The sequence below is a fragment of the Schistocerca americana genome, chromosome 7 (assembly GCF_021461395.2).
Source record: "Schistocerca americana isolate TAMUIC-IGC-003095 chromosome 7, iqSchAmer2.1, whole genome shotgun sequence".
Lineage (NCBI taxonomy): Eukaryota > Metazoa > Arthropoda > Insecta > Orthoptera > Acrididae > Schistocerca > Schistocerca americana.
Window position 1 is genome coordinate 299,999,442 of NC_060125.1, and position 25,374 is coordinate 300,024,815.

At 42.1% G+C, this 25,374-nt stretch overlaps 1 protein-coding gene across 1 annotated transcript in view; it reads right to left on the bottom strand.

Moving 5' to 3' along the window:
- Positions 1–5,041: 5,041 nt before the first annotated feature.
- Positions 5,042–25,374, bottom strand: part of LOC124622550 (peroxisomal membrane protein PEX16) — a 47,997-nt gene continuing 27,664 nt past the window's right edge. Inside the window, exons 4-6 of the mRNA XM_047148286.1 lie at positions 7,172–7,290; positions 6,182–6,285; positions 5,042–5,665 (exon numbers count right to left, since the gene is read on the bottom strand). Of these exons, the coding sequence (XP_047004242.1) occupies positions 5,416–5,665; positions 6,182–6,285; positions 7,172–7,290 (473 nt within the window). The 3' untranslated portion in view covers positions 5,042–5,415. The remainder of the gene's footprint in view (positions 5,666–6,181; positions 6,286–7,171; positions 7,291–25,374) is intronic.

Sequence of the window (25,374 nt, forward strand, 5' to 3'; positions counted from 1 at the left end):
GCACGTGTCCCTGTATCTACTAAAAATTCATACGGTTTCCCTTTCAAGCAAGCCACCAATGATCTGTCTCTGCATGCTTTTTAATACACTTCTATTTAATAGGAACTCTTTTTGACTGAAGGAAGATTCCCATTATCATTTGTCAACCTCTTTTTCCCATTATGGTTAACCTTTTTCTTTGGTCTACATTCCTGTGCCTTATGATCAATCCATTGACAATTAACACGTCACAGTTGGTGACAGTGTTCTTTTAAATGACCCTTTCTTCCACAGCCGTAACATTCTTTGTCTGACACAAACATTTTCTGATCATTCCGAGACTTACAAGGGACATAGCTTGGCTCTAACAGGAATTTGTATTTAAACATTTGTACACAGACACACCTCACATTTCTAGCCATGGCATTCGATTTTATTGCTCTTAGTTCGTACAGTGCTTGAAGTTGGTGAGGATGGATTAACACACCAGTCAATCAGTTACCTCAGCAAGCAGCCGACTTGTTTAGTGTATTTGAGTCAGTATTGTCATAATGTACAGCAAAAATGAATGAAACCATTAATGTCTGGAATGTTTTAAATATTGTAGCATCAAGGTTGAGAAGACAATGTAGGACAGGACGATGATACTTTTACAATGTTTTTGATGGAACTGATCATTCAGAATATGAATATTCACTTCATGCTTACACTGGATGGGATAGTAGATGAAATAAACAACTTTATAGATGATAATGCCATTAACAGTGTTCACGATTGTAGTTCTAATGGCAATGGCAAAAACAGTTCTCAAAGAACAGCTAACAGTTCTGGTGACTATGAACCTTCACTGGAAAAGAAAGCCAATAGTGTTAGTATTTTAACAAAATTTTCAAACAACATCTTTAACATATTTATAATGATTTTCATACACCTCCACGTAAAGCTGCGACCTACATCTCGTTATTTAAGGGACACCCATATATAAAAAGCACTGCAAACATCTAAGTAACATTTGATTACGAGAAGAAAAAAGACGTAATGAACATTCATTTCAAGGAAGCAAGGCAATCAAAGAACTGGAGATGAAACAACACATTCTATTCCAATTTGACTTAGCAAAAACTGAAGGAAAATGAGTCCATTATTGGCACCTGAAATTCTGGGCAATGCAAGAAGAGAAATTGGGTACAAAAAGCTTAAATATTCTGCAGCTTTCATAGCACATCTCAAGAAAGAACATAGGATGTGCTGTGGACATATCCCTGCTTTCATGGCAGCCAGAGATGTACAGGAAGACCAAGATATTTGCTATTCTGGAGCCTGTTTTGTTGAAGAAGTAAATCACAAAACTGTAAGTTTCCATATACAGCCACACGGTAGTTGGAATACTGATCAAAGTGTCTTTAATTATGAACAAACTTCTGGTATGACACTATTTCTAGAAAGGTGAGAAAATCAACAGTTGCCTTGGCCCAGTCTGCACACAATGCAACTCATGGCTATACAATGGATGCTGGACTTTCAATGACTGGACATCTAACAAAAATCTGTATATTTGTCTTCTGGAAAAAGCTTTTGGCCCAAAAGTCAAAAAAGCTGTTCAATACAATCTTCCACCAAACATACATTTAAGGCTAGCATGAGTGAGAAACTGTCAAAAGATCATTCAAAATCCTTTTTCATAAATGTTTTTAATGATAACTGTTGCAAATAACCAGAAGTGTATACTGCTTTGTGATTCTTTGAGTGCTTCCTATGACATAATGATTAATTTGCAGGCAAAGATGCTGAATGCACTATCACTCTGGCAAAAACAAAATATGTACAGCACTTGGATGTGTATTTCTTCTGGCAGTATAAAATATATATACAAGAAGGATAACAGACTCTGTATGGAATCTCCACAATGACTTCTACACTAAAGTAGGAAATAGAATTTTCATAATAAAAATGCATCATCTTATTTGTAATCAGCTATCTGCTCTGGTACATCACCCTATGCTTCAACATTCCTAGCAAGCAGCTCGGTACAATATTCCTGCACATGTTGCTGAATTCAAGAATGTCATTCAAGTGACATTTGATTTTGCAGCTCAAGACTGTGGCTCTGAGGACTGTCCAGGTACTGTTTTTGCCAAATGTGCCTACTGCGATTCTGCAATTTATTTCATGTGTTCTGTTGAAGAACCTCATGTAATTTCTAAAAACTAATAGTGAGCAAACTAAAGTAATACAGTCGAATGCTTTCACCATCCTAATCACAGTGGTATGTCAAGCTTCTAAATACAATTATAACACCAAATTCCTGTTTGAGCCGAGATACTTCCCTTGTTGGTAGCACCATCTGTCTCTTGCAGATAAGTGGCTACACAAAGTGCTGCTCCTATGTCTTATGGATTTCCCATTCTCACTCTGCTAGAAAATTCTGGAGAAATCCCCCTTAGTAACACATCTGGTGCCCTATCCTCAGCATCCCTCAATAAAATTTCATCAGCATCTGGTCAGTTTGTCAGCTCATAAGTCTGGATGTTCAACTTGCTTACCCCGTCTGAAAACTTTATGCAGTCTCATTTGGCACTTGTCTCAGATTACATAACTTTTCTTGAAACAAACGAACACTATTTTGTTTTCTGTACCATTGCTTTAAGCCATTTGCCAATTCTGTAAATAAGGTTACCTTACTCAAAACCTCGTGGTATGAGATGCATGTTTTAGCCTCACCCATAAGCTCAATTTGGCAATCTGTAATGATGTCTCTTCAGACTAGTTGCACAAGCTGACTGCCCGAAACATGTCCCAAAAAAAAAGGAAGGAAGGAAGAAATAATTTAATCTGCTCCATCAGAGCTGATACCGTGTCCACTGTAGTAGTTGCTCATGTTTGTGCCATATTTGTGCAATTTCCTTTTCTATCTCAGACAGCTTTATACACCACATACAACATACACTATCATGAATACCTAAAACTACTTACTACTTCATCTATCTAAAAACAAAGATGATGTGACTTACCAAACGAAAGCGCTGGCAGGTCGATAGACACACAAACAAACACAAACATTACTACTTCATCTTATTGACATCCAATAACACTTAACACAGTCCTCTTTTGCGTGAGTATACTTCCAACAAGAGGAACATATCACAGGAATAAACTTATCACAGAGTTCACTGTGGCCAGAAATTTTAAAATTTTAATATCTATAGGTACTAAATACACTTCATTATGATGCCCCTGAAACTCAGATACATCTATGGGTTCACTGGGCTTTGCGAAAGTAACTTTTAACTCATGTGTCCTATTCTGGACATGATCACAACCAAAACATTACTTGTATGAGCAACGAAGAGTTTTAGTGACACACTCCGCAATTGTTATTACTGCTGCGGCTCCAGTATGAAACACTTCCCAAGACATATCGAGTTACAAGCATCAGAAGCACGACCAATTCTGGACACCAGATTCAAAAGAGCGGACTGTTGCACGGGCAGAAGCGGTGATGGTTCTGTAACAGGAGGCACTCTCCCAGTTTGCTACTTGCTGGTTTTCCTCAGAAGGATGGAGGTGACTTCTCGCTAACGGCAGGCCCAGTGGAATAAGATTCAGTATTAGTTATCTATTTCCATAAGTTACAATCAATGTCTTGACTCACTGCTGACATTGGCTGGCAATACCCATCGAGGAATTGCGTTGTAGGCGGCCTTCGAACTTCTCAAGGTAGCTGATGCCGCCATATCCCAACGCCCATGCAGTGAGGGAAGGTGGCATATGTTTTGGACTTACACACACCAATCTAGTAAGTTCCTCTGACCCCGCCCGCTCAACGCTGTTCTTCATCTATCAAACAATGATGACTCTTGTCATGTAGCCATGTAGTATAACTATCTTGGCCTGCTGTTCATGTAGGCACTGGTCAGTCTGCCGAATTATCAGGAATGCTGGTGTCCTGAACTGGGATGATAGTGAAGACCCCTGGGTCCATCCATCTGCTAGTGGCAGGCAGTGGTGTTGAACTCTTGTGACTGGTGTTAATGGTGAGGTACCAGTCTCTCCTAGTAGTGCCTGTCGTTGCTCAGTTGCATGTGGAAATCTACAACAGAGTTGTGCCAGAAGTTGTGTTACTGTAATCAGGGAATCGAGTGCAATCATTACGAGTGCCAACAGTCCATCTGATTGACTGCCTTTCAAGCTAAAATGCTGGGGTATTTATAAAGTGAATTAACGGCGAATATTTAGCCGATATCAACTGTCATGAGTGCACAGGTCTTTGTATTACAAAGGTATCAATGGTGCTTGCCTAATGAGTTTGTTGTAGTATAGGACTGGTTCATAAAATCTCTTGGCATGCATTGTTGTGTTGGCAGTAACATTTCTTTTATTGCATGACATAGGTGACATGATCCTGTCTAACTGTTCTGCCTACTGCATTTCCACTGAGATCTGCTGTCTGGCTTGCCAGAACCACCGATGCTACGTTTTCCCCTGACCCACTCTCGGTGATTAAATGTTATTCTTTGCTCCTGCCTTGTGTTGACACCACAATAATGTAAGTGAGGTAGTTTTGCTCTGGGACATAGAATATTTTAACCATTTGCTGCCTTGTACACGGTTGGCATGCCACAGTGTTAACTTTTTTGTAGATCTTGCATTTCTTTGCATCAAACAGTCATCATTTTGATTAACCCAAGTCTGTCAAAAATAAGGAAATCTCAAGAAGCCTCTACAAAGTAATAGGTTGGTCTTATACTCGAGGTTGTCATGTACATATGGAACATTGTTCTTCAAAATGCAGTATCATATTCATAATCATGAAAGATTTAGTAGCTATATATGAACAGTTTTTGAGGTTAAATTCTAAAGGAGCTTTAAATAAGGCACCATGGTTTGAAATATGTATTAGCACGAGTGGTGGACTGGCAGAAAGATCTTAAGTCTACTGCTCAACAATATTACATATTAATATAGAAAGTTGTGCAAAATTGTTGGCTACATGTTACACACATTTTTAGTCAAGAATTCAGTTTTCATTAGTGTTTTTTTTTTTCTTTTAGAACTGTGTAGTTCTTACAGTTTTATTTATTCCTTATTACAAATTTGGACTACAAAATAAAAATGGTCAAGCATGACAGTAGAAAAAGAACTATGCTCAACAAATAAATTTCTGGGGTTTATATTTATCACAGTCGAGCAATTTAAGTAGTAATGGTCTTTAAACTAGTAACAGTCTATACAGTTACTTTAGATCTTTCTACTGAATTGTTGCTAAATATATTTCTAGTATAAAAGATAGTATAAAACAAACTTTTTGCAGTGCGATGTACATTCACAATCACTCACTGGCTTATTAGTAAGAGCCCATAATACCCCGTAACAATAACCACCACATACAGTCTGAAATAATCACACAAAATAAGATCACACCACAAGAAACACCACCTATGAGGACCACACATAGAAATATGTATCCTGCCAAACAGGAAGGTACTGTGCAAGAGGTCTGCACAAGATGCCTGTCAGGGGAACTGTCTCTGACATTGCATGCAGGAAAGATTGTATACGATCCCGGCTATGAGCCTCATAAAAAGGTGAGCGTAATATGTACAGGACGAGAGCAAAGGCACGGCGTGACACCTCCATGCGCTGCTGTCTTGTAAGTTTGTGCACTGTCTTCCTGTAGGCACACAAGCTGCAAAAAGAAATTGTATTTTGAAAGAGATGTACAAATCTACAACAAATAATTGGTGTTGAAATGTAACTATCTTTTACATCTTTGATTCACCACCTTTCCTCTTGTGCAAATAGTTCTGCCAGCAGTTGCATAATCAGAATAATGTATCTTTCACCATTTGATTTTGGAAAATTTTACCATAATATTTCTTGTATGAGCTTTAGGAAATCTGTTACACCTGTTGCATTGTGATGTGATAAGTGTGCAAGAAGACAAATCCTTTAATTTGACCCTCTAATCAATCAGTCCACCTTCCTTATGGTGATAATGAATTACCTGCACTAACAAGACAACAGTTTACAGATTAAAATCCCTATGTGCTTCTAGCTGCCCATGAGGACAAACAGTGTGAGGAGGTGGTGAAATGAATACTTAGACTGATGCTACCTATGTGACTAAATCTAATTTGGTAACTCAGATGGTTGATTTTATTAAAACTTATACGAGTATCAACAATAGGTAGCATTGTCTTACCTGACAACATCAACAAGCAGTGAAATGAGCCATGGTTTCCAGGATTTGGGCCCATGGCGCCACATTGCGTAAAGGTGCATCAGAGGCTTAACAATATACAAAACCTGTTCAAAAAGGAGAAACAATGAATGTGTAATATTGGTAAAACCAGTAACCAGTAATAGCTGAACAAGAAACTCCATAACATTCATGTGCAATTAGGTAACTTATTAGTATCATGTCAGGGGCTTATTTTGGGAATTTATATAGTGTGTAGGAGCACCACACACAAAGGTATATAAATGGCTATGGGCCAAACAAATTATTTAGAAAGAGTAGCACTTTATTCAACACTATATGCAATTAGTCTGTAGCTAAGTCTCAAGAAATATCAATGAAACAAGATATTTCTGCAGTGACTCTTTACTGATAGTACAAAAGCAACATAATGATGGTGAGGCTCTCTTGTGCTACAACCTGTCACTTACCAAAAGAAAAGAAGTACGTGGTAACTAAGGGTTAAAATATTAGGAATGCACTCAAATTGTAAACAAATCTGCATGAAGGGCTTATGTAGATCTAAGGGGATACATGTTACGGGTTAAACTAGTTTCCAACAGCAATAAATCAGTAAACATTGAAGCATCTGCAAATATGATAATATGCCAGTATGAAGTCTCGTTATCTTACAGAGGGTGCTATAATATGAATTAGATGTTTAATATCTGTGCAGGATCCACACTGGTCAGCACAAACATTGACTTAAATGAAAGTTACTCATGTCCCACCCATCACTGGCATCTCATCTTAACACCACTTTAAAAACGCACATAATTTGTGACACAGTTGACCTACATTGTTCACACATTTTTTGGCATAAAATGTTGCTGATTTATATTTGTAAATTTTCTGTTGCATACTGTTCCATAGCCCATACTGTTAAATGAAAAAAAAGCTGACTACGATGACTTGCATTTTTATCTAGAATACAACATTATACTCAGTTCTTACCTCCGCTATCACTGTCTCCTTCTTCAGAACTTCTCTAATACTGTGGCTATTCTGTTCATATATCCCATTCTCTGGCACTGATTTAAGTGGCTTCCAGTCTCTCAAATGAATTGGAGGAGCTGCAAGTTAAATTATAATTAATTACTTTTTCAAAATTTTACAATGTTATTAATTAAAAGCACAAATAGTAAATATGCACATCAACAAATGTATTGCATCACCTCAGTATGTCATGCTGGTATGTTGCTATTGTGACTGTTACTGCACCAATCAGAAGGTACCATTATGCTGATTATAGTGGTGGATCATAGGTAAAACCAATGGGAGCACTGCTCCACAAAATTTTTAGCCTTTGTTTTAAAATTGTGTAAAAGCAACGAAACACATATAAAAAGAAAATTTATTCAGGAACCTGATAAAATCCAGAAAGAACAGTCAAATATTTTTACTGACTTTAACCTAAATCGATACAGTTCAAGCTTGATCTGCTCACTTAAAAAGAAAATCCATTCTTTTTGTTTAAATTTGCACAGAAAGATCAATAATTTTCTTCCTGATCTCTGGAAGACATTGAGAAAATTTTTCTCCACTGAACGCACTGCATGAGCATATAATCTTTTCGTCTTAGTGCTTTCCAGTGTTGATAAGCAGCATTCTCTGCCTCTGTGTAGTTATGCGAGCTGTCAAGAGGAGTTTAATCAGTTTCATAATTTCACTCAGAACAATGTCTACATTTTTTTCCAAGATAAAATGTAGCAGCTCAGTTAATTTCCAATATTCATGAATATCAGATGTGCAGTACACTTTAAGTTCAGTTTCAAACTTTTCTTTGTCAATCACAGGATATGCTTCAGCTGTCAGCATTATTTCTCATGTATGATGTTCACTCTTAAAATTTGGGAGCATTTCTTGTTGGACAATTTAGAAGCTGGTAAGAGTTTAGTAGAAGAACATCTGTCCATTATATCAACACACACACATACACTTCCTTAGTTTTGATCATGAAAGTCTTTGCGTGATTCTCATAATACTTTGAGTTTCTTAATTCTAAAATAATAGTTCTGAATACTGTTATATATTCACTGGCTTTAAACACACTAATTTTTTGACATTGTATCTGGTTGCAAATCATTTTAAAATGAGGCATCATCTTATGAACAAACTCTAAACAAAACTTGAAATTACCATCATTCAGGTAGCTTAAAATTCCTATTACTTCTGCAATGGTTTGATCTGCATTTCACGTCACTAAATTCCAGTAAGCCTGTTTTTTAAAGGCTGCAAATTTTCATGAAATTGACTTACAGTTCGCACTTTGAAGTTGCACCTTCTAGAAGATGCAATATTGCAGTACCTGTGTTATTATGATTACGATGCAAAGTTCCTTTGGACGTACATGGTGGATGTGGAATGCTGACATCCTAATGATTTTTGAGAATTGATACTCATTACGATGATCTTGGAAAGAATATTGCAACAGCCAGAACTTTCAGAAAAAAATATTCTACCATTTCATTAATCTCTCATTATTAAATTAAATAGTTGTGCATAACAGTGAATGAAATGTGCATTGCTATACGTTACTTTGGTTTTTGCTCTAACTCCTGCCTTTTTGCCTTGTCAGTTTTTTTACCATTTCCTTGAAGAATTATCTCCTATTATTGTAAAACATGTTTTGATATGCCATTGCAGTTTGACTTTCTAGAATAATGAATCCTCAAAAATGTTCAAATATTTCTCCATTCAATTTGGTATACCTGTATAGTGTAGAACAAGAACTATTTGTGTGTGTTCCATAACATATTTTGTGTCATCAGCCATGAGAGCTACAAAGGGAGCTTTTCCTTAATTTTTGCCCTTATCTCCTATGTACCAGGCAGTCAAGTATCTCATTTAGAATCATCTTAGAAACACCTTTGAGCCTTGCACTTGTTTCTACGCAATTCTTCAACTATGAACATAATTGTGATGCACAAATTACTAATAAGTTTTACTCTAAATACTGCTAGATTTATTGAAGTGTCTTTTCATCTTGTCCATGTAAGGGCGTATCTACAAAAGAAAATTTGGTGTACTATTTTGGACAAAATTTCATGTTCTTTTTGAACTTTATATTATTCTCATTGAAGGTCAGTATGTAGCACTAAGTTTCTCCTTAATACTAGCAGTTCCTAAAAGTGACAGTGAAACTACAACCTGCTTCTTTGACTTCTCATGATTTTCAGGTTTTTCTTTCATTTTGTATATATATGTTTAAAACCACATTTTGTCCACATTACATAACCTCCAAACAAAAAGTGTGTTTTTCCTCCATCACAGCTGCAAAGCCATCTTTTACATTTGTACCATTCAGAATTACCTGTAAAGTTATGAATATATTTTTTATTGTTGCCAATGCCTGGCTGTGATATGAGAATATCAGGTTTCGAACGACCTCTTTTCGTAATCAACTTTCTCATGCAAAGGCAGCTGTGAAAACATTATCTGTCTAAATTCAGTTACAGGTGTGGAACTTATCTCCTGGGGGTGCAAGGCAATTGTTCAGGTTATATGTAAAATAAAAAAAATGAATCAAATAGAATAGCTGGAAGCAGGATAATAGTCTAATTCTACACTTCATATCTTTCAAGAAAATGGTACATGGTTACGTGCAACACACATAGAGTAAAAAGTTGTCTACCATCAACATGTTAGGGTTGGTCCTGTAGAACAGTGCACGTTCACATGTAGCTCTCTGTGTGTCCATGTGCATGACAGTCAAACACCACATTGCTGTAACTGTGATGCACAAAGTTGCTATCGCTAAGTCAAATGTGAAGGTACAGAAACTTACAGCTTCTGCACCTGGTTCATGGCATCAGAGGTGGATGCGTACCCTCCTGGTTGTTTTCCAGGGGACATTTCTGCCTGAGCGAAGGCCGGATGGCGGGATACAACAGGAAGCTTGACGTCCCCTCTGTCACTTTGGGGGAGAGGAATGTTCTTCATAACCACAAGCGCCGGTACGAAGGCGAAGAACACAAGAGCAGAGAAGGCTGTGAGATGACATCAGCCAATAGTTCGCTGACTAGGATCACACAACTACAAGAGCAGTCTCTGCAAGAAGAGAATATAAGCACTGCTCCTGCCAGCCTCAGCCGCAACGTACTGGACCAGCACTAGGAGAGCATTATGATAAGTTATTAGTGATCCATATCTGTTGCTTGTATGGACATTGTTGTTGTGGTCTTCAGTCCTGAGACTGGTTTGATGCAACTCTCCATGCTACCCTATCCTGTGCAAGCTTCTTCATCTCCCAGTACTTACTGCATCCTACGTCCTTTTGAATCTGCTTAGTGTATTCATCTCTTGGTCTCCCTCTACGATTTTTACCCTCCACGCTGCAGTATGGACATAGTATATAGAGAAAGACACTGACTGTTTGCCTGTCGCCATCGCTTGGGACGCGTCCTTGTAATACAAAGTTAAGTATTGTCTATCTTCTTTATGATAATAAAAATTACTGATGTGATTTGCTTGACTTGCTGTATAGCATTCCAAGAACACAGCATCCTTTAAGCGCCCTATATGAGATGAATGGTCAGTAACGCACAACAGCGATAGATCAAATCCAGAGTAATGTCCTTAGGAAGCAAATGAAGTCCAAGATGAACATGAGCCACCACATGAAGCCAAGGTGGTGAAGGGTTCACACCCATTAGAAATGTGGCAGATAGCGTGAAGTTAAGCTGCCAGAGCAGTACCCAAAAGTGAACTCTGGACGGTAACACAGAAGAAGGGCATGTCCCATACTGTCACTCAAGGGAGTTATCAAAAAAGAGGGCATAGGATGGGTGCCAGGGCGTGGCAGATGAACAGTATACATAACCGCTGCAAAGGACACCACACCGGTATGACAATGGTAGTTTGGCAGCTTCTAGAGACTCTCAACCAGGCTAGTGTAAAAGGCACCAGTGTCCAAATGGAGTCCACAATGGTGGATTGTGTTAAGACAATCCCAGATGGAAGGATGTGCAGAGGAGTACACGAAGCATCCATAATCTATTTTCAAACAGACAAGGGATTCGCACAAACAGAGGAGGATGGTCTTATACGCTCCCCAGGAAGTACTACTTAGGACACATAGGACATTGGGAGACCACATACAGTGTGCAGCCAGGTAAGACATGGGAGGACCAAGGAAGTTTCCTATCAAGGATGAACCCCAGGAATTTCGTAGTTTCAGCAAATGGAAAAGCACCAGGCCCAAGACGTAAAGATGGTGGAAGAAACCCATTGCGCAGCCAGAAATTCATGCAAATAGTTTTGTCAGTGGAAAAGCAAAATCCATTGTTGATGCTCCAAGAGCAAAGATAATTGAGACTTCGCTGAAGGAGCCGCTTAACGAGACAAGTTTGTGGAGGACTGCAATAGATACAAAGTTGTCGATGAAAAGAGAGCTGATAGGAAAGAGGACGACACTCAAGACAGAGCCTTGAGGCATCCTGTTCTCATGGATAAAGGTGTCCAACAAGCCCGAATCCACAAATACCTCGAAAACTCAGCCTTAAAAATTCTTGAAGGAAATGGGGCAGGCAGTCTCTGAAGCCCCATACATATAGGGTACGGAAGATATCAGTCCTCCAGCAGGTGTCATAGGCTTTCTCCAATCAATCATGGCCTCAGTCTGGTATTTCCGCAGAATATCATTCAAGACATGGGTTGACAAAGTGATGAGATGATCAACTGCAGAATGGCATAATCGAAATCCACATTATACAGTGGTTAGTAGAAAGCGAGACTTAAGCCACCATACCACCTGGCCATAAATCACACGTTCCATCACCTTGCAAACACTGTTGGTGAGAGAAATGTGGTGGTAGCTAGAAGGAAGGTGTATATCCTGGCAGGGCTTAGGTACGGGTAGGACAATGGCTTCATACCAGCATCAGGGAAACGTGCCATCTGCCCAACTGCAACTGTTTGTTTGTTTTGTTTTAAGGTGCAAAAACAACTAGGGTCATACGTGCCCATGTCAAAACTGTGAAACTGAAGACAAAGAGAGGAGTTAAAAATGACTATACATCAATCTCAATCGACAGAAGATAAGATAGTTAAAAACAGGGATGTGGAGAAAGGGCTACAATATACGCTACACAGAAATGGAAGTCCAGAACTAAAAATTAAATGGCCTTCGCCATATTGTGACGACAGATAAAAAGTATAACAAAGTCAACAGCCCACGTGTCGTTTGCTAAAACAGCCGATAACTCAGACAGTAAACCTAAATGGGAATGTAAACCGTTTAAAAAAAAAAAAAAGGGGGGGGGCCATTCTGTCAGGAGATGGCGAACAGTTAAAAGTTGGGCTCAATGTGCACAAAGAGGTGGGGGAGCATCACTTAACAAATGGCGATGGCTAAAAAGGCAGTGCCCAATAAACAACCTAGTTAAAATGACTTTCTTGCGGAGAGAGGGCCGAGAGGAGGTCTTCCTAGCCACTGGGAGAGGCTTAATAAACCAAAGCTTATTCTCATGAAGGGAGCGCCAGTGGCAATGCCAAAGTGACACCAACTCCTGACAGATGGCAACACAGAGATCATTGGAGCGAATGGAAGAACTAGTGGGCTGAGGTAGGAGGACTGCAGCAGCCTCGTTTCCTGTCAGATCGACATGACTAGGAAACCACATAAACATCACAGTGGCATCATCAAGAGTGAGCAAGTGACAATTTTCCTGGGCTCGTTGCACTAAGGAATGGATGGTGTACAGTGCTGAGAGGCTTTGAAGGGTGCTGAGAGAGTATGAGCTGATGACACAATTGAAAAGCCTGTGTTGCCATATGTACTTTGTGGCCTGATACATGGCAAAGAGCTCTGCTGTAAATACTGAGCAGTGGGGCGGAAGCCGATACTGAGAATCGTCTGTGCCAATGACAAAGGCACACCCGACACCACGGTCAGTCTGAGAGCCATCAGTGTACACAAAGGTACTATCGTGAAGTTGCCTGAAAAGGTCGTGAAATTGAAGGAGATAGAGTGAGGCTGGAGTAGTGTCCTTAGGAAGTGAATGAAGGCCAAGGTGAAGACGGATCGCAAAATGAAGCCAATGTGGGGAAGTATAACACTCACCAGGAAAGTTGGAGGAAGCGTGAAGTTGGTAACAAAGAAGAGGAACACACCTTATACTGGTGATCAAAGGAGTCATCAAAGAAAGAGGCATAGGATGGGCAGCCACGCATGGCAGACAAATGGCATGCATACCTCCTGAGGAGAAAGTCACGGCGGCAGTTTCTGCATACAGACTCTCAACCGGGCTGGTGTAAAAGGTGCCAGTGGCCAAGTGGATGCCACGATGGTGGATAGTATTGAGATTGCGAAGAGGGACAGACTTGTAGATGCATAAACAAAGCACACATAGTCTAGTTTCAAATGGACAAAAGGACCAGTGCAAATGGGGGAGGGTAGTTTGATCTGCACCCCAAGAAGTACCATTTAGGACATGTAGGGCATTGAAGGACTGCATACAGTGGGCTGCCACACGACACATGGGAGGACCAAGAGTGTTTCCTATCGAGCAGGAGCCCCAGGAATTTTGTAGTTTCAATAAACAGAAGAGCAATAAGCCCAAGATATAAAGATGGTGGGAGAAACCAATTGTGCCACCAGAAATTAACGCAAACGGTTCTGTCACTGGAAAAATGCAAGACATTATCGATGCTCCAGGAGTGAAGATGATCAACATATCACTGAAGACACCACTCAATGAGACATATCCGTGGAAAAATTGCCCACATAAAAGGCAGCCAGAGATGCCTGATGGGAGACAGGTCATTATAGGGTTAATGGCAATATCAAAGAGGGCGATGCTCAGGACTGCCCTGAGGCACACTGTTTTCCCGGGTAAAGGTGTCCAATAAGGCAAAACCCACACGTACCTCGAAAACTCAATCTTTTGAAGTTCCTCAAGGAACCGAGGCCGGCAGCCATGGAAGCCACATGTGTAGAGTGTACGGAGGACACTAGTGCTCCAGCAGGTGTGTCAGGTTTTTCTTCAAATCGAAAAACATGGCCACAGTCTGGGATGTCCACAGAAAACCATTCATGACATGGGTGGACAAAGCGATGAGATGGTCAACTGCAGAACAGCGCACTCTAAATCCACGCTGTGCAGTGGGTATGAAATTGCAAGACTCGAGCCACCATACAAGCTGGGCATGAATTATACATTCCATCACCTCGAAAACACAGCTGGTGAGGAATATGGGGCAGTAGCTAGATGGAAGATGTCAGTCCTTACCAGGCGTAGGTATGGGTACGGCAGTGGCTTCACACCAGCGTCTGGGAAACATGCCGTCTCCCCAGATGTGGTTGTATGTATTAAGCAGGAAGTGCTTGTCCACAGGAGAACGGTGTTGCAACATCTGAGTGTGAACAGCGTCTGCTGCTGGGGCAGAGGATCAGAATGAAGTGAGAGCATGATCTAGATCCCTCCACAGTAAGACGGCATTGTGGCACTCACGATTCTGTGAAGACAAGGGTATTGCCAGAGCCTCCTCCACTCATTTCTGATGGAGGAAGGAAAGGTGATTGTAAGAAGAGCTCAAAATTTCCACAAAACAGCAGCCCAAGGTGTTGGAGATAGCAATAGGGCACATAATGACATTGTCTGCTACTGTCAGGACAGAAATTGGGGAATGGATCTTGGTCCGAGAGAGCTATCGGAGGTTGTCCCAAACGATGGAAGAGAGAGTGGAACAGTTAAAAGAACTAGTGAATGAAATCCAGCTAGCTCTTTTGCTATCCTGAAGAGCGCAATGACACTGTGCATGCACCTGTTTATAAAGAATGCAGTTTGCCATTGTAGGATGGAGGTTAAAAATGCAGAGAGCACATCTCCACGTGCGAATTTTGTCATGGCATGCCTCAGTCCACCAAGGGATGGGGACACAGCATGGTAAAGAGGAAGTGCAAGGAATGGAACGTTCTGAGGTGGTAAGGATAACATTTGTAAGCTATTCCATCTGGTCATCACAACTGGGGAAATCTTGCTTGTCGAAGGTCACCAGGAAGAAGTAAAGCCTCCAGTTGGCCTTAGTAAGCTGCCATTTGGGTGTGCACGCAGGTGGGGCAGGAGACAGCAAACAGATAGCACATGGGACATAGTCGCTCCAGTAGGTGTCAGAAAGAACGGATCCCTCAGGACGATGGGCAAGCTGGGCAGTGCAGAAGGATAGGTCCAAATGGGAATAAGTGTGTGTGGAGTCTGAAAGAAACATGGGTGCTCCTGTGTTAAGACAGAAGAGATTAAGGTGATTAAGAAGGTCAGCCAAGAGGGCACCTCTCTGACAGGCTCTGTGAGAATCCCTACATTAAAACCACATAACAGCAGAAATGGGTGAGGTAGCTGCGCAATAAGCTGGAAGAAGTCTGCCCTGGTGACATCGAATGATGGAGGGACATAAACGGTACAAAGGGAAAAAGTCAAGTGAGGAAGGAAAAGGCGAACTGCAACACCTTGAAGATGGGTAGTCAGGAAGATAGGCTGACTATGAACACCATCCCCTATGAGCAACACGACTCCCCCATGAGGTGGAATGACAACATTGGGCAGAAGGTCAAAATGAACCGGGAAGAAATGCTAAAGCTCAAAGCGGTCATGACAACATAATTTTGTTTCCTGAAGGCAGAGTACAAGTGCACACTGTGATTCTACAAGCAACTGTAAATCCTCTTTGTGGGACCAAAAGCTACAAACTTTTCATTGGAGGAGAGTCTTGACGAGGAAAAAATGAAGGGGTGTCACGTCAGTGGCTGCTGATTACCAGCCTACAAAGACTCGCTTCTACATGTTAGTGAGGCACGAGGATCCTGCTCCACGAGGTCTACAGAAGCATCAGCTTTCGTCTGCTGTCGGCCTGCAGAGGCCACCACAGAAAAATGGTTGGTGTTGCCCACCAAAGACATGGATGCTGGCGGGGCGAGGGTATCTACATCTACATCTACATTTATACTCCGCAAGCCACCCAATGGTGTGTGGCGGAGGGCACTTTACGTGCCACTGTCATTACCTCCCTTTCCTATTCCAGTCGCGTATGGTTCGCGGGAAGAACGACTGTCTGAAAGCCTCCGTGCGCGCACTAATCTCTCTAATTTTACATTCGTGATCTCCTTGGGAGGTATAAGTAGGGGGAAGCAATATATTCAATACCTCATCCAGAAACGCACCCTCTCGAAACCTGGCGAGCAAGCTACACCGCGATGCAGAGCGCCTCTCTTGCAGTCTGCCACTTGAGTTTATTAAACATCTCCGTAACGCTATCACGGTTACCAAATAACCCTGTGACGAAACGCGCCGCTCTTCTTTGGATCTCCTCTATCTCCTCGGTCTAACCGATCTGGTACGGATCCCACACTGATGAGCAATACTCAAGTATAGGTCGAACGAGTGTTTTGTAAGCCACCTCCTTTGTTGATGGACTACATTTTCTAAGCACTCTCCCAATGAATCTCAACCTGGTACCCGCCTTACCAACAATTAATTTTATATGATCATTCCACTTCAAATCGTTCCGCACGCATACTCCCAGATATTTTACAGAAGTAACTGCTACCAGTGTTTGTTTCGCTATCATATAATCATACAATAAAGGATCCTTCTTTCTATGTATTCGCAATACATTACATTTGTCTATGTTAAGGGACAGTTGCCACTCCCTGCACCAAGTGCCTATCTGCTGCAGATCTTCCTGCATTTCGCTACAATTTTCTAATGCTGCAACTTCTCTGTATACTACAGCATCATCCGCGAAAAGCCGCATGGAACTTCCGACACTATCTACTAGGTCATTTATATATATTGTGAAAAGCAATGGTCCCATAACACTCCCCTGTGGCACGCCAGAGGTTACTTTAACGTCTGTAGACGTCTCTCCATTGATAACAACATGCTGTGTTCTGTTTGCTAAAAACTCTTCAATCCAGCCACACAGCTGGTCTGATATTCCGTAGGCTCTTACTTTGTTTATCAGGCGACAGTGCGGAACTGTATCGAACGCCTTCCGGAAGTCAAGAAAAATAGCATCTACCTGGGAGCCTGTATCTAATATTTTCTGGGTCTCATGAACAAATAAAGCGAGTTGGGTCTCACACGATCGCTGTTTCCGGAATCCATGTTGATTCCTACATAGTAGATTCTGGGTTTCCAAAAACGACATGATACTCGAGCAAAAAACATGTTCTAAAATTCTACAACATATTGACGTCAGAGATATAGGTCTATAGTTTTGCGCATCTGCTCGACGACCCTTCTTGAAGACTGGGACTACCTGTGCTCTTTTCCAATCATTTGGAACCCTCCGTTCCTCTAGAGACTTGCGGTACACGGCAGTTAGAAGGGGGGGCATGTTCTTTCGCGTACTCTGTGTAGAATCGAATTGGTATCCCGTCAGGTCCAGTGGACTTTCCTCTATTGAGTGATTCCAGTTGCTTTTCTATTCCTTGGACACTTATTTCGATGTCAGCCATTTTTCGTTTGTGCGAGGATTTAGAGAAGGAACTGCAGTGCGGTCTTCCTCTGTGAAACAGCTTTGGAAAAAGGTGTTTAGTATTTCAGCTTTATGAGTGTCATCCTCTGTTTCAATGCCATCATCATCCCGGAGTGTCTGGATATGCTGTTTCGAGCCACTTACTGATTTAACGTAAGACCAGAACTTCCGAGGATTTTCTGTCAAGTCGGTACATAGAAATTTACTTTCGAATTCACTGAACGCTTCACGCATAGCCCTCCTTACGCTAACTTTGACATCGTTTAGCTTCTGTTTGTCTGAGAGGTTTTGGCTGCGTTTAAACTTGGAGTGAAGCTCTCTTTGCTTTCGCAGTAGTTTCCTAACTTTGTTGTTGTACCACGGTGGGTTTTTCCCATCCCTCGCAGTTTTACTCGGCACGTACCTGTCTAAAACGCATTTTACGATTGCCTTGAACTTTTTCCATAAACTCAACATTGTCAGTGTCGGAACAGAAATTTTCGTTTTGATCTGTTAAGTAGTCTGAAATCTGCCTTCTATTACTCTTGCTAAACAGATAAACCTTCCTCCCTTTTTTTATATTCCTATTAACTTCCATATTCAGGGATGCTGCAACGGCCTTATGATCACTGATTCCCTGTTCTGCACTTAAAGAGTCGAAAAGTTCGGGTCTGTTTGTTATCAGTAGGTCTAAGATGTTATCTCCACGAGTCGGTTCTCTGTTTAATTGCTCGAGGTAATTTTCGGATAGTGCACTCAGTATAATGTCACTCGATGCTCTGCCCCTACCACCCGTCCTAAACATCTGAGTGTCCCAGTCTATATCTGGTAAATTGAAATCTCCACCTAAGACTATAACATGCTGAGAAAATTTATGTGAAATGTATTCCAAATTTTCTCTCAGTTGTTCTGCCACTAATGCTGCTGAGTCGGGAGGTCGGTAAAAGGAGCCAATTATTAACCTAGCTCGGTTGTTGAGTGTAACCTCCACCCATAATAATTCACAGGAACTATCCACTTCTACTTCACTACAGGATAAACTACTGCTAACAGCAACGAACACTCCACCACCGGTTGCATGCAATCTATCCTTTCTAAACACCATCTGTATCTTTGTAAAAATTTCGGCAGAATTTATCTCTGGCTTAAGCCAGTTTTCTGTACCTATAACGATTTCAGCTTCGGTGCTTTCTATCAGCGCTTGAAGTTCTGGTACTTTACCAACGCAGCTTCGACAGTTGACAATTACAATACCGATTGCTGCTTGGTCCCCGCATGTCCTGACTTTGCCCTGCACCCGTTGAGGCTGTTGCCCTTTCTGTACTTGCCCAAGGCCATCTAACCTAAAAAACCGCCCAGCCCACGCCACACAACCCCTGCTACCCATGTAGCCGCTTGTTGCGTGTAGTGGACTCCTGACCTATCCAGCGGAACCTGAAACCCCACCACCCTATGGCGCAAGTCGAGGAATCTGCAGCCCACACGGTCGCAGAACCGTCTCAGCCTCTGATTCAGACCCTCCACTCGGCTCTGTACCAAAGGTCCGCAGTCAGTCCTGTCGACGATGCTGCAGATGGTGAGCTCTGCTTTCATCCCGCTAGCGAGACTGGCAGTCTTCACCAAATCAGATAGCCGCCGGAAGCCAGAGAGGATTTCCTCCGATCCATAGCGACACACATCATTGGTGCCAACATGAGTGACCACCTGCAGATGGGTGCACCCTGTACCCTTCATGGCATCCGGAAGGACCCTTTCCACATCTGGAATGACTCCCCCCGGTGTATCACGTGGCAACACCATTGAAGTGGATCTTCGTGTCGGCAAAAAAGATCATTTGCCTTTGTTGGACTACTTCGAGCCTTACTGGTTAGCAGAGGAAGACTCAGGTGTTGGTTGGCTGGAGGGACATAGTAAGTCTTCACAGGAGTATTCTGTCTGTCCTTTCCAGCCTGATGGTCATGTAGCTGGTGACTTCGCCCCGTGAGGCTGGAGTTTGATGGCTTGTTGCACAGCTGCATGAGGGGACGGAGATATTATCATGACACTGGGCAATTTTACAACCTCAGAGCTGAATCTGAGGTTGCATGTCTGTCCGGCCATATCCTTCATGGAGCGAGAGGTAGCAATAACAGTACTTTAGGTGCCAGATGGTAGAACGCAGGGTTTCTGACTAGCCAACAACTTGTGAGCAACCAGATAAGGCACTTTTTCCTTGCAACCGGGTAAGGCACTTTTTCCTTCATCCGAATCTCCTGGGCAGCCTGCTCATCGAGATACACGGGACAATCGTGGGAGCAGGTGGCATGGTCGCCATTGCAGTTGATGGAGTGCAGAGAAGGAGGTGTACAATCACGCTCATGATCATCCCTGCTACAGGTTGAACATTTGGCTGGGTGTCAACAGGACTCTCGAGTATGATTGTAATGATGACACTGATAGCAGCGCGTAGGGTTCGGAATATACAGTCTAATTGTGATAACTTCATAACCTGCTTTGATCTTTGGTGGAAGAACCACTATCAGAAGTGAGGAGAGTGCATATAGGCACTAAGGAGGCATTAACTATTTTCATCACTTGATTGTCGGCAATGACACCCTGATCAAAGAGGTACGTTTGGATTTCTGCCTCTGTCAGACCATTGAGCAGCCTAGTGTAAATAGCACCTAGGGAAGAATTCAGCATTCATTGGGCCTCAACACAGAAGAGCTGTGGAGGAGCGAAGCTGCAAGCAGGTGTTGTGCTTGAGAATCAGAATTAGTCTCCAAAAGAAAAGTACCATTGTGTAAACGAGAGCAGGATTTGACAGCAATTGCATCAACACCTTTCTGAATAATAAATGGATTTACCATTTCAAAGGACTAACCGGATTCAGTACAGGAAACCACAAGGAAACTTGGTGCAGATGAGAGAGTCTTTGAATTGTTAGCCTCATTTCGTTTACATTTCATAGCCATTGACTATAAAGATGATTAGCTCATTGCGAGAAAATCCTCCATGACTGCCAGTGTTTCCAATGACATGCTCCTTCCAACTGGGTGCCCTTCAGAAGGTGATTGTTCACACCTCCCGAACACCTGACAGAGGGGCCAATAAGCAATTTGGGTAGGTAGCAGCTCACGCGACCACCCCTCCCTGGGCCTGGCCTGTACCAGGGTGTACATGTGAACCCTACCTGTCGATCCATGGCTGGGTATTATGTGTTCCCCAGTCATTTGTTACGAGTTAGATGTGTGGGCCGGCCTTCAGGAGTGCACAGGGAGGAAGAAGAAGGAACCTCAGATGCCAAAGCAAAGAAAGGATGGGGGGAAGGTGAAGAAAGAAAGAAAAATGGATGAAAACAGGATAAAAAAACAGTGGTGGGACTGTACTTATGTCAGCCGCTGAAAATGTGGAACACATTCCAAAAAACACCCCAGACATGTTCCCCAAGGGAACAGACATGCAGCACGGAAGGGAAAGGATGCTGCAAAGGCTGGGGCCCCATGGTAGCAAAGCACAAACACACCAAAGAGCTGCGGGCCCCCTGGGGATAATTGCGATTGTACATATGAACAAAGAAGTGCTTGCCTGCAAGAGAAAGATGCTGCAAAATCTGAATGTGAACACTGTCTGGCCCTGGGGCAGAGGATCAGTATGAAGTGACAGCATGGTCTAGCTCCCTCATAGTAAAGGCATCATTGTGGCATTCACGATTCGGGGAGGAGAAGGGTATCACCCGGGCCCCATCCACTTGTTTCTGAGGGAGGAAGGCTCAAAATCTCCAAAAAAAAGTGGCCCAATGTGTTGAAGATAGCAATAGGGTCCACAAATACACCATCTACCATGGTCAGGCTGGAAATCGGGGAATGGACACGGGTCCTAGAGAGCCAATGGAGGTTGCCACATATGACAAAAGAGGAAGTGAAACTGTTAATAGAACCAGTAAATGAAATCCAACTAGCTTCTTTGCTATGCCAACAATTGCGGCTGACACTGGGCACACAACTGCTTATAACAAATACGGTTCCCCATTGTAGGATGACAGTTAAAAACGTATCCACACGCACTTGGTGTGTCGTGGCATGCCTCAGTCCACCAGGGGACCAGAAAACAGCAGGGTAAAGATGAAGTGTGAGGCATGGAACATTATGCGGTGGTAAGGATAATGTCTTTAAGGAACTCTACCCGGTCACCACAACTTGGGAAATGGTGTTCATCGAAGATTGCCAGGGAGGAGTAAAGCCTCCTATCAGCCTTAGAAAGCTGCCCATTGGGTTTACAAGCAGGTGGGGTAGGAGTCAACAAACGGATAGCACAAGGGAAATTGTCACTCAAGTACATGTCAGAGAGAACGGACCACTTGAGGTAATGGGCAAGTTGAGCAGTGCAAAATGAGTGAAGTGTATGTGGAGCCTGAATGGGATGTGGGTGCTCCAGTGCTAAGACAGATGAGGTGGAGTTGATTGAGAAGGTCAGTCAAGAGGGAACCTGTCGGACATGTTCTCAAAGAGTCCCAATGGGGTTGGTGGGCATTAAAAGTCAGAGAGCAACAAAAGGGATTGATGGAGCTGACCAATAAGCTGAGGTAAGTCTGCCCTGGTGACAGCGATGATGGAGAGATGTAGATGACACAAAGAGAAAAGGTGAAATGTGGAAGGAAAATCCAGACTGTAAGAGCTTGTAGTTGGTTGTTCAATGACATGGTTTGGCCACAGATGTCATCGTGGAAGAGCATATGACTACCCCACAAGAGTGAATGCTGTTCTCAAGAGGAAGGTCAGAGCAGACCAGAAGGAGATGTGGGAGATCAAAGCAATCACGAGCACACAATTTTGTTTCTTGGAGGCAGAAAACAACTGGACACTGCAATTACAAGAGCAGCCGTAATTCCTCCTTGTTAGATCTAATGCTGCGAACATTCCATCGGAGAGGAGTCATCATGGGAAAGGGGAGGAGGGAACAAACTGAGGGTAGTCACCTTGGTGGCTACCAACTGCCAGCCTTCGAAGAGTCACTGCTATAGGGTGAAAAGACTGGAGGATCTTCCATGAAATCTACAGAAGCGTCGGCATTCTCCCCAAGTGGGCCTGTGGATTCCAGGGTAGAAAAATGGTCAGCAGTGCAAACCAGTGAAACAGAGGTCAGCTGAGTGAGGGTATCATGTGGTGACACTGTTGAAGAGGTGTCCGAAGGAAGGTAAAGACCTGTGAGGAAGCAAGCTGGGATATTTTTACTTTCCCTCTTGTTTTGAAATCTGCCTCCTTAAATTCGTTTTTTTTTTTTCCCCCATTTTTGTCTAACTACTATTAACACAGGTGAGTATAATCTGCATCTTCATAAAAGAGAAAGGTTGGCCCTCAGTTTTAAAGAATATAATGCCAGATCTAATTCTGTGCTTAGTTTTAGGTATGTAATTGATCTGCTAATTTATTTTGACTATTACCAGTTAGTATCTTTTGTTAGAGGGTGAAGTCAGTAATGATTTCGTAACTTAAATTCTATTATTGACTTATAAACAAATATTAATTCTGTACTAATTATAAACATTTGGAGGAACCACTAATAGTATTCTTAAAAGATATATTTGACTATTTGAAAACATGTTAGCAAAGCCAGCCATTAATTAATCCTAAAGCAATTAACAGTTTGTGTAACTATATATGTTAATTTCATGATTTAAACAAATAATTCATCCTAACTGTCGTAGTAGAAGAAACTTAAAAAGAACCAATTTTTTTATGTATTCAGTTAACTTAATGAGTAAAGTTTTAATTGTAATTTCTGTAAATTACACATTGAACAATGTGAAGTTTTAGTACCTATTATTGTGACGATACATAAGGAACCAATTTTTGGTCCCGAGACAGTCAGTCCATGGCCGAGTTTCAGACGAGAAACCTGTATTGGTTAGAACAACAATGATGCTTCAACTTAACTGTGAAATAAGTGTTACACATTTAGTCCATGTGTTAAAACAATTACAGTGTGTGTCCCATTCAAACCTGATTATTCTGAAAGAACTATGAATTATATGCTTATGTTTTTTACTGCTCACAGATATTCAACAGTAAACTATTGTAGCAGTATGTAGATGTTCGCCTCCAAACTATTAATGAGGCTTATTGAAAGTTAAACAATAGTGCACTGGCCATATTAAATGTGTATATGGAGGGGGGGGGGGGGGGGGGGGGGAAATGAAAGTAAACAACTGTGAAACACAACTGTGCACCTGTCGGCTACATCATTTACAGTAGACCGTACTGCACTTCCACCACCTACTTTTTTTTAGCCAGTACATCAACACCAATGACAACAGAAGAAGAAATAAAGTAGGCGGACCATAACAGACCCTTTGTCTTTGTTTGATATCTTAGCGCCTTTACGGTTGGCAGACGAAGACTCAGACATTTATTGGCTGGAGGGATGTAAAAAAAATTTTCGCAGGCGTATTCCTTTTATCCTTTCCGGCCTGCCGGTTGAGTAGTAGGTGATTTCTTCACCACCAGGGGTGAAGATTTGGTGGCTTGTTGCTCAGCTGTAGGAGGAGGTGGGTATGCTATTGTGACACTGAGCGATTTCACAACTGCACTACTGAATTGGAGGTTGCAAGTTTGCGTGACCATGTCTTTCATGGAGCGAGGTGTAGCAAGAACAGCACTACATGTGCTGAATGGTAAAACGCAGGGCTTTCAACTTGCATGTGACAGGGTGTGGTACTTTTTCTTTCAACCCAATCTCTTGGACGGCCCACTTATCGAGATATACATGGCATTCACAGAATAAGGGGGCATCGTCACCATTACAACTGAAATCAGGTTTGGAATGTACAATCTGACTGTGATGACTTCACAGCCTGCCTTAATCTTCAATGGAAGCACTACTCAATCAAATGTGAGAAAATGAGAGAATGTAGGCACTAAGTTTGTATCAACCACTTTCAGTACCCAATGGACTGCAGTGGTGCCCTGACCAGAGAGATAAGTTTGGATTTCTATCTCAGTCAGACCATCAAGCAGCCAAGTGTAACTACCACCACGTGAAGAATTCAGCGTACAATACACCTTGACACAAACAGGATAGTCACAGAGGAGCAAAGCTGTAAGCAACTGTTGGGCTTGAAAATCACAACTGGTCTCCAAAAGCAGAGTCCCATTATGTATGTGAGAGCAGGATTTTACTGGGCCTGCAACTGCATCAACACCTATCTCAATAACAAACAGATTGACTGTAGCAAAGGTCTTACCTTCCTCAGCACGTGATACCATGAGGAACTGAGGAGCAGCTGGGAGAATCTTTGAATCTTTAGCCTCATTCCATTTAATGTAGACTGACATGGTGATTGGCTCCTCATTGTCAAAAAATCCCTCATGACTGGTAGCATCTCCAATGGCGCACTCCTTCGAACTGAGGACACCCTCAGATGGGGGCTCACCTGCCTTAGGTGATTGTTCGCACCTCAGATCACACCTCCTGAACTTCAGCCAAGAGGAAACAATTGGCAATTTATGAAGGTAATAGCACAGGCAATCATCCCTTTCTGTGCCTGGCAATTACCAGGGGGTATGTGTGAACCCTACCTGTCAACCTGGAGCTGCAAATTCAAGAGCACACAGGAAGGAAGAGGAAATAAAGAGAAACCTCAAAAGCCAAAGTGGAGGAAGGGGAGGAGATGGAGAATGAAGAAAGAAAGAAAGAAAGAAAGAAAAAATAGATGAGGGAGT